The following is a 13,236-nucleotide window of genomic DNA, read 5'->3' as shown; positions in this document are numbered from 1 at the left end:
AACCAGGTCCGAAAACTTCCGAACATCTCCTAACTTGGTCCGAACACAGATGTGAACACTCCAAATTGGCAAAAGAGCCAATCAATTCCTAACAGAAGGTCGCCCGTTGATTGGATGTTTCTTCTCGGTAGAGGGTCGTAGAGCTCATGATGGGCAAGCTTCGAGAAGTTGCCATTCTAAATCAAAAATTGATCACTAATTCCGGCAGCTGGAGGTTACAGGTAAAGTTTTTCAAACACTGAATGAATTAAAGAGAAAGTTTTAACTCATTTATTACACTGAGTAAAGTTAGTGAAAACCTCGGTAGTGTAGCTGTCATATCATTGGTTAACGTGTAGTTCGGTACTTACGTTACTGTTACATATTTTCTGTATGAGTGGAGATGAAATTGTGGTTAGAGGATTTTTTTGGTTTCATTTCTTAAAGCAGAGCTACAGTAGCTTCTAAATGCACTACCTTACCTCTAACATTACAATGCTAAAGGCCATGGGGTGAATTGTGGGATATCTTGGCAACATCACAGTGAAATTTACCTCTTTGACATAAATTCTACTTTTTTTAAGATTATACTACTGGAGATTGTATTAAGAGGTGGTTTTTGGTGGTCACAGAGCTGTTAAATGTTAAATATCCTGTGTTACAAGTGACAACAATTATTTGTTTGTCTGTGCTAACAATTTCTTTCTTTCTGCAGCTATGACTAAAACAGGGAAGTCCAACTCCTACTGGATGGACATCTGAGTACCATTTCACTACTTGCAAAAAAAATGGTAGCAGGAAATGGAAAGAGGCCATAGAGTGTATTGATGCTTGCCCATTGCAGAGCCAGAAGATGGTGGACTTTTTTGGCAGACAAAAAGGGTGTGGGTTTCATAAGGTAGGTAAATGATGAGTTATCAAGGTGTTATTATCATGCACGTCACCATATCATATAAAAGAATGTTTTATGTGCCATATCCTATACCCATTTGTATGTATGCACATTTCTGCACAAAACTAATAAAACTCAAATTACAAATAGTTTGACCCTTATGGACTTACTACTTCTTCCCCTGCCCTCGGTCAGCAGAACAAGTAAGGATGGAGGTGGGAACAAATTCAAAAAGAGGCAGCTGATCAAGAGAGGCAGAGGCATCCCAGTCAGGCACAGCTTTCAGGGAAGCAGGGACGTCACAGGTAGCACAGGGATTGGAATGTTTAATGTGTAGTAAGGTTGTGGGTGGAGATAGTTTCTCAGAGCACCTTTCTGACAACTATGCTGAGGAGAGATGTCCCTTATTCTTTACAGTCCAAGTTCTTGAAGATGAAGATCGTGGAAATTATTACTATTGATGGCAACAAAACACATAGCTAAAGAATGTACTTGATATTATATATCAATTAGCATTTAATAATAACAACAAAAAACCGAGCCAGCCAGGAGTCGAACCTAGAATCTTCTGATCCGTAGTCAGACGCGTTATCCATTGCGCCACTGGCCCGTAGCAAAGATGCCGCACAAGCGCGCCCTCCAAGTCTATTTAAATTTCATGACATTATGTGCTATTTTTTCGAGGTCAATTTGTCATATTTTAAACGGAAAAAAGTGTATTTAGCAAAACCGAAAGCAGGAGTTAAAGTTCGGTAATTAACCTACGCCGTGTTCTCACAGGCTTTCAGTAGAGGGCGCCACTGATCTTTCATTGTAATGGCAGCAATTTATTGTTTGCTATAGAGCTTTGTATTGTAAAATGAAATACCATCTAACCTCACAACAGTGGCACTGCAGGGTTTGTTGTAAGGATGCAGAAAGTACTTTTAAAATAGCCCTCATCCCTGAATGCAAACGCTTGATGTACTCTTCCGGATCTCAACTCAAAGGTGATAAGCAACTTTTTTTTGCAGGGAATCCTGGTGTGAATGGGCTGATCCACTGATCGCAGGTATTGTTTCTGGAGAGAAGAACAGGGGCCACAGAGCGAAGAGAAGTTGGCTTTTCCCCAGGGTTGTTTTCCTGTTTACACAGATTAACTGTGATTATCAGTTGAGTCATCTTTGCTGCAAGTATGTTAACTGTGTGAAAGTCCTGCATTTGTCTTTTTCATCCATCTGCAGCATCTCGTGCATCGGTGCGCAAGTCAGCCACAGACGTCTCCCCTTTGTTGGATCATGTGGATTACTTTGGCGTTTATTCTGGCAGCAACTTGTCCCTGTGGGAGCTGGGGATGCCAGTTGCCCCATGACTGGAGACCGCAGACAGAAGCGTGCCGTGCCGAGCTGGCAGAGATCATAGTCTTTGCCAAAGTGTTGGCGCTGCACAAGGAGTCGTACAGTGTGTATAACTACCTGCCGTGGCAGCACGACACCGACCTGCTTTTCTCCGCTGAGATCGAGCTGCTGTGCGACCAGGCGTGGGGAAGCATGCTGGAGGTCCCTGCCGGCTCAAGGTTCAATGTCACCGGCCTGGGCTACTTCCCCTGCTTCTCTTACAGTGTCACAAGAAACAACAACTACTATTTCTTTTTAAGGTGAGGCCCACATTTGTGGAATTCCACATTTGACAAGCATGAAAACGATTATTTTCTATTAGTTTTATAAGACCAGAATGAGTTAGGAGATACAGTTAGTCCTATAACAAGCACATATAACAGGATAAAAAAGTAATGTAGTCTGCATCTGTCAAATGAAACTATACCATAGTAAATGTTTGTTGCAAGCATATATGTTGATATGGTTGATATGTTGCAAATTTTTATAGTCTGCGACTGTTGCCCAAAGATTATGACCCATTTAGAACCTAGTCCATGTCTCCAACAAAATGCAAATGAAACATTGTCTCCTTTTGTTTTTATTGTAATTCATTGAAATCAATGGCAAAAACGTAGTCAGTGGTAATTCAAATTTAATGTAAAGCCCTTTAAAGTCAAACATATTTGAGAAAGTGAAAGTCCAGAAAACTAATTGTGCATTTCACAGCATTTTTAATTATTTTGGATTAAGACCAGTTAGACAAGGACTCCAGTTTGCCTCACAATCATACACTTAAATGACATCATCACTGGCTCTTAATCTTAACTGGACCCCACTGACACTGTGAACACAGAGTGAAGGTAGACCATTGAGAAATCTTTAAAAGGCAATTGAGAATCATCTTTAGACAACATCAGTGATGGATGCTCATTAAACTTATAGCCCATTAAGAAGAGTGAAATCCACAATATGCAGTCTTTAGATATAATTTTAAATCCATAGATTGAACCTGACCTCCTCTCTGTGCAGCCCTCTATTAAAATATTTACACACTTTGGCAAAAGACTGTGGTGTTGTGCAGTTCACGGAAAATCCAGCAACTGTTCGAAACTGGCTGAGATTATAAAAGGAAGTAAAGACTCAGGATTCAATAAAGCATTGACCAGTGAGGAAACATTTGCAGTTAACTGACCCCATCTTCATACAGCTTTTTTTAACCAGTGTGTGTCTTTGCAATGCATTGATTTCAGGTTAATAATAACTTTTAATAACCCGCCAAATGTCCCACTTTAAACTCAAAAATGATGTGTTGGGTTCGTTCTTAAAGGTCTGTGTTGAACAGAAACAACAGTGTTACTCAGGAAACCTCTGTTGCATACCAGCCAGCATAATTACAGTGCCAGACATTTCCTAACAGCTTGAAGGTAAATCTGCAAAGAATATTACTCAGGAGAGTTATCAGCACGCCATCAGTCTGCAGGACCACCTTTCGTCTGCCCAGCACTGCTGAAATGCACCAGTGTGGGGTTCAGTGACAGGAACGTGTGTCGACAGGCCTGACTGATATAATGCTCACATTCTGCTTTTTCTCTAAAACAGATGATGACAAGCATTCGTACATTTTTTATTTTCATTTTTATTGTTGGCTGTCCCACATGAAGGTCTGCAGCTAGGTCAACAACAGTAGTTCTATGTATAGCATTTTTTTAAAATCATATACACAGAACACACTTGTGTGTGTGTAATGCTGTGTGCCATGACAAAAGGTTTTTTAATATGATTTTAATTATTTCAATTAGTCCCACCTACAGGGACAACTTTGCTGTGCCCTGTTGTTGTAATTAATATGTCAAGACTTTAACCCTTTAATCAGCTGGGCGACTATTATTGGAAACTTCCTGCAGCCCATCTTATGAGAGCTACATTTAAGGACAGACCTGATAATTAGGAAGCAATTATTACTACAGGAAACCAATGCAGTGGTTGTTGTTAGGGGTTGTAATGGAGGGCAGCCCTCTATTAAAATATTTACACACTTTGGCAAAAGACTGTGGTCCACAATGATATAGACTGATGGGAAACAGAATGTTGTTTAAATTTGGACTACAATGTATTAATCATTAAAGAGTTTTATTATCCTCCTGCAGATTCATAACACTGACAAGTGCTCCTGTGGCCTTTAAATGACTACTCTTAATGGTTTCTGATCTTTCCATTTTTATTCCAAAATGTAATCCTGACCAGAAAGTAAGATTTAAACTGTGAGATTTAAGAACCTAGTTAAAACAGTATTTCAACACTTTAATTTTATGAGTAAGACAAAACTGGTAAAATTAATTTGTATCTTTTAGCTTAGCAAAGAAGACTGGAACAATGGGGAAAAGCTAGTCTGGCTGTATTCAAAGAAAAAAAGATTCTGCTTGCTGCTACACTAAAACTCTTTCAAAAGCGTGCTTCATCTTGTTGTTTCATTTGCTTTCAGAAAAGTTGTGGTTTAACTGTGGATTATGTGTCAGAAAAAAGTTACTGCTCCCTGCCAAGAAACAGACTAAACAAGATATAACATGTGGTAATTATTGATTATAGATGCTGATAGGTTTATTACCTTCATACAGATCTGGGCTAAGGTAAACTAACTTGCTTATGAGAGTAGCGTCATGTTTAAGGTACAGACAAGAGGGGTATACATTTCTGACCTCTCAGCAAAGCTCAAAATTATTTTAGTGCTTCTGCTGTAATTGAACCTCATCACGATGTATCACTGTAGACCTGTATTGTTTCTAAGCACTTTCTTAATAAAAGTGATGTTTGCTTTTACTTTCTGTGTTATTTGTGACTTCATCACCCAAGACATGAAGTCTAACCCCAACTTTACTAAAAATGATCCATTATATGGTTTAAAAAAGTGAAACAAATTGTCCTGCATGTCCTGCTCTGTAGCATTCTCACTAAGATTATGTTTTCCATCACAAAGCAAAAATAGAGAAGTTTAGAGTTTCAAAGGAGCATTGTTGAGGCCACTCTGCAACACAAAGTCCCAGACATTGTATTAGCGACCAAAAAAGTGGAAAGTTCTCATTGCAGTCTCCAGTGGACGTCCTTTTCCTGTTATAAAAGCAATCAATCATAATCAATCATGATAATTATTATGTCACAGGATAGAGTGAATCAGCCTAGTATGGATAAAAATGCAACAGAGGATCTCCCTTAGGACCTTTACATGAGACAGATTGAGTGTTGAGTGCTTCAGCTATATGTTCACTGTAAAAACAGTGTATGTCTCATTCTATAATTTTAAACTTCTGTGTTGAGAGAACCGGATACGGAACCTAAAATGAGATTAAAGTTTCACCTAAAATAATGTTTTTGTAACATGCTGGAGTGTGCATTTAGCATTTTACATCACTATTGTGCTCACGAGGGTTTATTTTGGTCTTAATTTTGCACTGTCACATTCTCCTACATCCCCAATTCTTCTGACCTCCTGTTCACTGTGCATTCATCTGACCTTTGACTTTTTCTGTTGAAGCAAAACCTCAGCTTTATTCTTGCCCTTTCAACATGCCAACATATACAACAGATCAGACTTTTGATGTCTCTCGTGGGTTATGAGATGGAATCCAGATGTATGGAAAACATGCTGCTTCTAGACTTCCTCCCTCACACACTTCAACATTGTTGGAGAAGATAAGAAACATGCACTGTAAAAGCCTTTGATTTTTTTTATTTATTGGCTTGAGCCATTTACATAATATCTGAATTTGCATTAAAAAAGACCAAGGGCTGCTAACAATTCTATATATATTCAAAAGTGTTTTAGCAGTTTTGTTCCAAAATGTTCCAGTTCATGCATTTGTTTAATAGGTCTATTAACTTGATCTACTATTTTGCCTGGAGACGGAGCAAAACAGAGTTAAGAATAATTAGGTAAAGGCTTTGGATAAAAGCGTCAGCTAAATGACTAAATGTAAATATCATGTTAGATGTTAGTTTTTGCCTTTGTTAACTATTGCTTTCCCTCTGTGCCATGCAGGATGGATGAGAACTACAACATTATCCCTCATGGAGTGAACTTCCAGGACCCCATCTTCCCCGACACTGCAGATAACCACCGCATGTTTGCCAGCCTCTTCCAGTTTTCCAACTGCACGCCTGGTACTCAGGTCCACAGCTTCTCCCCCGAGTGGGAGGCTCAGGAAGACAGCAGGGTACGTATTCACTTATATCCACCAGCACAATTCAGTAGGTATTGTTGTTAAATGTTATATTCTTTTAGGTCATCTGTCTGACAATCACTTAGTGAAAAGGGCAGCTTTTGAGACTGAGCTGTTTCACATTCATGGTGGCTTCACACAACCTTAGTATCCTGAAGTATGGTGGTTTACAAAATAAACGATTCAGTATTGCAGTTGTTTCCAGAGCTCTGGGCCAGACTGTTTAAACAAATAAATTCTGGTTAAACAAACTATTGTTTTTGCCAGCTCTTTTGCAAAAGTATTTTCTTAAAGACATGAGCATAAACATTAAAGTGACATCATGTGGAGACATATGAAAATATGTCATAATTTAAATAATTACATAACACAATTTAGCATTTCATTATAGTCATTCACAATGGACACCTCAGAGAAAAGGCTTAAAATTCATGCAGCAGAACAAGAGATTCCATCGTTTTTATTCTCACACATTCTTCTTTCTTGTTGACATGTGGCGGCTACATTACTCAAAATGGAACCTGACCCCCTAAAGCTCACACAGAGAGGTGTATTATACTAGTAGCAGCAACTTTAATGCAGTAATTGCAACTTCACCAATTTTCAACTTGCTTGCTATGGCTTTAGTTTAGGGTGTAAATGTACATGAAACTTCTTTAAACCTCCCTCTGATTTCCATATATTAACCATTTCTCTGCTTTTAGCTGAAAAATTCCTCCAGATGACATCACCCAGAGGACTTTTTAATCTTTAGGAGTTCAGGTGATGTCATTTGGAGGAGATCTGGAAAAGCAGTTTGACCATGATTACAAACTCCATAGTATGAGCATCGAGATGACATAATCTGAACTAGTTCCTCCAAGTGATGTCATCTTGAGGCATGTCATCATTAGAGTCAGGTTTAAGTGTCAGTCCCTTAAAGAGAAGAAATTAAATAATTAATGTTTGTATTAATTAACTGGCAACTGTTGTGATGTTTGTTTAAGTCACTGTTTCCAGCAAACACATAAATGGTAACTGGTTATAGCTTTTCAATTGTTTCACATGGCTGTAGGCAAATATGATTTTATTTATTTATATCATATTTTCAACATTTTATAAAGTAAATGTTCATTAATTGCAGCCCTGAGATGAAATCAATTTCTGATTAACTGTAACATTACCATAGAAGAATACAAGTGCAGCCACAGAACATGAGAAATATTTTAAAAGTATAATCATTTGAAGAACTTCATAACACTAACTAACTATCAATTTATATATTTTTATAATGGTTTTATCCAAGAATGAACATAAGGCCTGAAACAAATTTCTGGAAATCCATAAAATCAGTGACTAAAGATTTTAAACAAGCTTCAGCTCAAGTGACAAGCTTATTAGAGCCTCAACACAATTAGCAAACACCTAGTGCTCCTCCACTCTGTAAGGCTGCAGTTCATCTCACTGCCTGCGTGTCAGCTTAGAAATGGTTTCCATTGACTCATCACTGCTTTATCCCATTTGATGGATCTAAACCCTTTGTTTAACCCCCTGATTAGGGTAAGTCTTCTCCTGTCTGTTTCCAATCATGTGCTGAAGACTCACAAAAGCAAAAATCTGCTAGCTGCGGCTTAAAGGGTATAAAAACAAGGTTTGTATTTCCATTAACAATACACTTTTGAGTCAGGCCTGTGATTATAATTACACGGTGACAATTAGATATCGGTACTGCTTTCTTACATCACTGTCATTATTAGATTTAGATTTCCCCTTAGCAAAAATAAAAACAGATTGTGTTTTTCTGGTACTGAGCAACCATTGTTTGGTGAACTGACCTGAACTCACAACAGATCATACCATATATAGAATATCACATAGTGTCAACTAAAGCAAATCAAATGGCTTTTAATCACCTTAAGATTTAACCCAAGGCTAATAAAAAATTATTTTATTAATACTGTAGTTTTGAAGGTCTTCAGACCATGATAACCTGATAGCTGCACACTAAGGCAAACCACTGATGCTCACATGTGAAGATTTCAGCTTCTGTTCTGATGCTCTAAAAATGCTTTATTTTAAAGCACTTGTAAAACCCTTTTCTCTTTGTCAAAGTGTAGTGAGGTTTGGATTACATCAGAGATGTTGAAGTCCTGCTGGCTAGAGAGGGTGTGGCAGTTGAATACCTTTTTGCAGCCTGTGGATGTAGAGTTTTCTCATTTACAAGGGAAAGAGGGTTTATGTCACTAAGTGGCACTATGGGAAATGTAGGGCCCAGTGTTTATGGGCCTTGAACCAAAAAAAGGTAGAATTAGGACATCTCTCAGCTTTGTAAGAACACAATAATAATCTCAAAGTACTAAGTGTCTAAGTATGAAATTAGAATAATATTATAGCTCTTCTATGCAACAAGGTAAATTGTGGGACCTATTTATATGGAAAAGAATTTCAAACAAAAGTTTCATGCTGCAACTACAAAATTATTTGCCCACACTGGAGCTTAGCCTGGAACAACATTATACACATGGAAATAAGAAATGACTGAAGGTACAGAAACATTGATTGTGAGTCTAAATCTTGTGCTTTACATAACTGTTCTGCTCCTTAAACTTTATTCTTTGCATTATGAAATTTCATACCCCTTTCATATCCCTATGGGACACCAAAAAGAGCACATGGGAAAAATCCACAGACACTATTACCGCCAGTAATGTACTAACCAGTGATGTGGGCTGGTAGCCTAGCAGCACATTTTTAACATTTCCTCAAAACCCTCAGCGGTTGTTATCTGATGGCAGGGAATTTACATCAGTGTTTCACACTGGTCCATGTGGAAGCATGAGGATCTACAGAGGAAATCCACGCTCAGGCCGACAGGCATTCAGTCAGAGACATCTGGAGCTAATTATTTCACCTATAGGATAGGTATCCTTTGGATGGTTTGTTGGTTCACAGGCATGATGGGTTTCATCTCATAGTGGTGTCTTAGGGAAGTAGAGAGTGTGTTGTGTAACCATTTTCCTTACCTCCGATTTACCTTAGACACTACCTGGTGCCCCAGCCTGTGTTGTCTTTGGCTTACTGTTAATTGGCTTCCTCATAAATAGCAGGACATACAGTGCATTGTAACATTTAAATCTCATATATATTTCCACAGAGGAATAATCTCAAAAATACTTATTCAGTTTAGAGATTTTATTTTCTTCTTTCCACTTTCCTTTTAGACTAAGCAGCCAAATGTTCTTTGTTTATCCCTCTCATACACAAACAGTGAAACAACCAGAAACACTTATGAGCTGTTGGCATTGGTTTTCAGTCCAAAGAGCAGGCCAGAAGCATTCTTTCAGATGACATATCCAGAACAAATCCAGAATCAAAAACAGCTAAATAATCACAATCTATGTCATTAATGTGGAGAAAATTTAACCTGACATTGATATTTAGTGCAGGTCATTATGAAGTACAACTCCAACCATGATTTCACAAGATATTTTCCTGAAGTGCTATTGATACATTTTCAGATAAATAACATGCCTTTCTCCAGAAACTCAAATAAGCCAACATATCTATTCCTCTTCGCAGTTGTTGTGTTCCACAGTGCAAAAGGCTCTATTTGAGGAGGAGGAGAGGGTGCGGACCCTCTCCCAGAAGGTGCGCTCCTTGGAGAAAGCCAACGGTCATCTGAGAGAAAAGGTGAAGACCATGAAACGTCTGCTGCGCCAAGCCCAACGAGAAATCACAAAAGAGCAACAGACCCTCAGCCTCAAGCAGCTGTATGAGTCACAGACGACTGAAACTCACCCCGATCAGGACACTACTCAAGACCAAAAGAGCCGCCCAGTCAAAAAGGTCAACTCTAAGAAGCTAAAAAAATAGAGTTTTTAAACCAAAGTTTGGTCACAATGAAGAGTCTGTGTCAGCACAAAAGATCTTAAGTGAATGGTTGGGAGAGATGACATCAACATTTGACAGTGTTGATCAATTGAGAGTAGCATGACAGATTTAAAATTGTAATGTTGTATATTCTCCATGTCATCAACCTAATTAATAATTATTTCACAGCGAACATAATACAAAAGAATCTTTGCTTGCACAATCAAACTTGCCCATTTTCTTTGTCTAGTTACATTTTCTGGTAAAACAGACCCGTGCCTTTTTGTCTTTCAGTTAAACAGAGACCACTCACCCATTTACATCTTTATTTCTGTACTTACAGGAGCGCTTATATCTGTATGTGTGTGTGGAGACTGGCTTTTATTTGACCTATTTTATTTGACCCTTTTATTTGCTTAAGTGAACTAAATTAAAGGATGAACTGCCTCTGGGATAAAGAATTAAAATAGTTTCACAGGAGAAAGGGCTCATGTAAATCCTCTTACTTCACCCCATGCTCTGATATTCTCTCTATATTACTCTCACCTGTTTTAGTCCTCAATGAGCTTTCCTTATTTCCCTAGACACCTGTGTCCACTCTGACGTCACAATTTATGTAAAACAGGTAACACACAAGCCGAAACAGAAGCTCACTGCCCAAAATAACACATTTTGTTTGTTACACTAACAAAACGCGACAAAAGCAATTTTTTTTCAATACTCAAACCAATACCCTCTTTCAATCACTTCCCATCCTATTTTTTTACTATATTGCATCACATTTCATTCTTTTCCCATATTGTTCAAACCCAGAAAATCAGATCATAAACAATGAAATAAAAATACAGAAAAATAAAAAGAAACCAAATTAAAGGTTGAAATATTTATATAAAAATCTATATAAAGACTTGAAATACTCTAAATCTTACATTTACTTCATTCACTAAATTAGGCCACAGGTTCTTATCAACATTATACTGAGTGTTTTCCCTCATCTTTGGTTAAGACTTACAAGTAGCAACACAGAAGAGCATCTTTTATAGATGGTTAAGAACTGATTGCCAATTTGTCTAAGTTTGTGTAGGGGTTGCACACATGTATATTAGGAATTTATAATTTAGCAAGTAATTTCTATCACACGGAACATGTAATTTCCTTCTGTTTACACAGTTAATGTAACAAAGGTTTGGGTCACTGAATGGCATGTGTGTTCACTGTTTTCAAAAAGGATGTAAAAATGTGTGAAATCAATGGAAATGTATTAACTCATTTGCAAGAGAAGACTTCTGTTGTGCCAAGAGGGCGATGATGAAGGTCAAGTAGATCCCAGTTTCATTAAATGCATCTTAGCAATTGAGAAAAACTGTAAGTTGCAGCACAATCAAACAATGCACTGTTGGAACATTACGTGGAAAATGTTAAAGAATTGGAAATGGAAAAAAAACTTTTGATAAATTGTATTTTTTACTGTGCTGGACACATTATGCATTGTATAAATATTAGAACTTTGTGTCTTATTTCAGAAATATTATCACCAGAAAAGTCTGCTCTAGCTCTTGATCAGTTATAATCCGACTAGGGATCATAAAGACATCAAGGACCAAGGCCAACTGCAGTAAGGGCATAAAGAAAAGTGTTTGGAAGTACATGATGTGTTGACTTACACAGTCAACATATGAAAGTACATTTAGCAGCTGTGCCAAAGATTAAAGGCTGCAAGATGCAGCATTATACATTACATTATTGCTTTTTTTTTGTCTTACCTGCTTTTCATGTAGTTTTTTCATCAATTTATATCACAGAACTATTGCAAAATATAATGTTTTTTTATTTTTATTTCAGTGAACAGTGGAATGGGTGCATTTATTCAAATTGTCCTTATTGCAAGTCAATTTATACAATTTGTGCTGAATGAAAGTGTGATGTATGTATTTGAAAACAGGGTGCTGAGCACTCAAGTCAGTGATTTGTTTTAGCAGGTACATGATTGGGTTCTGCTGTGTCACAAATTTAAGTTTGATATTTTCTTTTGTTACTTTGCTTGTATAAACCAGACATATCTGGTTTGCTTTACTAATATAGCATTATAAGTTGTGTAACATTTACTGTATTTTTTTAATAAATAAAGAATTTAACATAAATCTATGTGTGGATGTTTTAGATGTCATAACATGCATGTGTTCTATGTTAATTCCAGTTGAAGTTGAAAGTAATTAACATTTTTAATAAAAAAAAGGAATATGTGCACAGGTGATTGCTTTCTTGAGAGCTTCAAAAAACTTCATGTGCAGAGAACATAGCCAGAGGTTTGGCCATACAGGTGGCCATGGGTTGTCAGCATTGCCAACATCATGAAGTCAGACCAAAATGAATAGCAGACAGTGAAAGGGATGCATAGAGAAATATGAGATATAAAAGATAAATTGACATAGGTAAAGTTGCGTACTTCACATTTCTTACAATAAACAAACCTTTTACCGGTTGATTACATCCGGAAAGTTTTACATTTTTAGTGTAGCCCATATCAACTTGTTAACTTTATTTCCAGTGTGACTCTGCCACTGTGGTGCCCCCATTAAAAAATGCTAGTCCCCTGCACATATTGTGTAAATCTGAAGATAACACTTTCTATGCAGTGCCACATTCACTACAGTGGGAAAAGAAATGAAATTCCATCTGCTGCATTTTTTGGTATTGATTTGTAATCTAATCATGTAAAATAGCTTACATCGTTTTGTTTCTCTGAGTTTTCCAGACTTGTCAAATTGGCAGCAACAGTTTTATTTAACAATTTGAACCAAGTTGCTGGTATTGGTGCCACCGTCCAACTTTACTAAAAGTTCTAAATTTTCTTCTTGATATATTCTATATAAGTCTGATGTTTTGAAATAAATGTCCAAACAGCATGGATGAAAAGATTATGAATTCAAGTGAACATTATAAA

The 13,236-nt window shown here is 37.3% G+C and overlaps 1 protein-coding gene and 1 non-coding gene across 3 annotated transcripts; one reads left to right on the top strand and one right to left on the bottom strand.

Moving 5' to 3' along the window:
* Positions 1–6: 6 nt before the first annotated feature.
* Positions 7–12,432, top strand: ccdc3b (coiled-coil domain containing 3b). Of its 2 annotated transcripts, XM_067504316.1 has the most exons (6): positions 7–221; positions 695–877; positions 1,885–1,984; positions 2,095–2,507; positions 6,263–6,437; positions 10,002–12,432. In XM_067504316.1, exons 2-6 carry the CDS (start codon positions 807–809, stop codon positions 10,293–10,295), a joined length of 1,053 nt encoding a protein of 350 aa, XP_067360417.1. In that variant the 5' UTR covers positions 7–221; positions 695–806; the 3' UTR covers positions 10,296–12,432. The 2 variants fall into 2 exon arrangements, with proteins under 2 accessions (XP_067360417.1, XP_067360418.1); XM_067504317.1 differs by lacking the exons at positions 7–221; positions 695–877; positions 1,885–1,984 and adding an exon at positions 1,716–1,860 and having other exon boundaries at positions 10,002–12,430.
* trnar-acg (transfer RNA arginine (anticodon ACG)) lies at positions 1,409–1,481 on the bottom strand. Its single transcript has one exon. It is a non-coding gene; the product is annotated as a tRNA-Arg (tRNA).
* Positions 12,433–13,236: the final 804 nt, after the last annotated feature.

The sequence above is a fragment of the Channa argus genome, chromosome 5, assembly GCF_033026475.1.
Source record: "Channa argus isolate prfri chromosome 5, Channa argus male v1.0, whole genome shotgun sequence".
NCBI lineage: Eukaryota > Metazoa > Chordata > Actinopteri > Anabantiformes > Channidae > Channa > Channa argus.
This window is presented reverse-complemented; position numbering and strand designations above follow the sequence as displayed.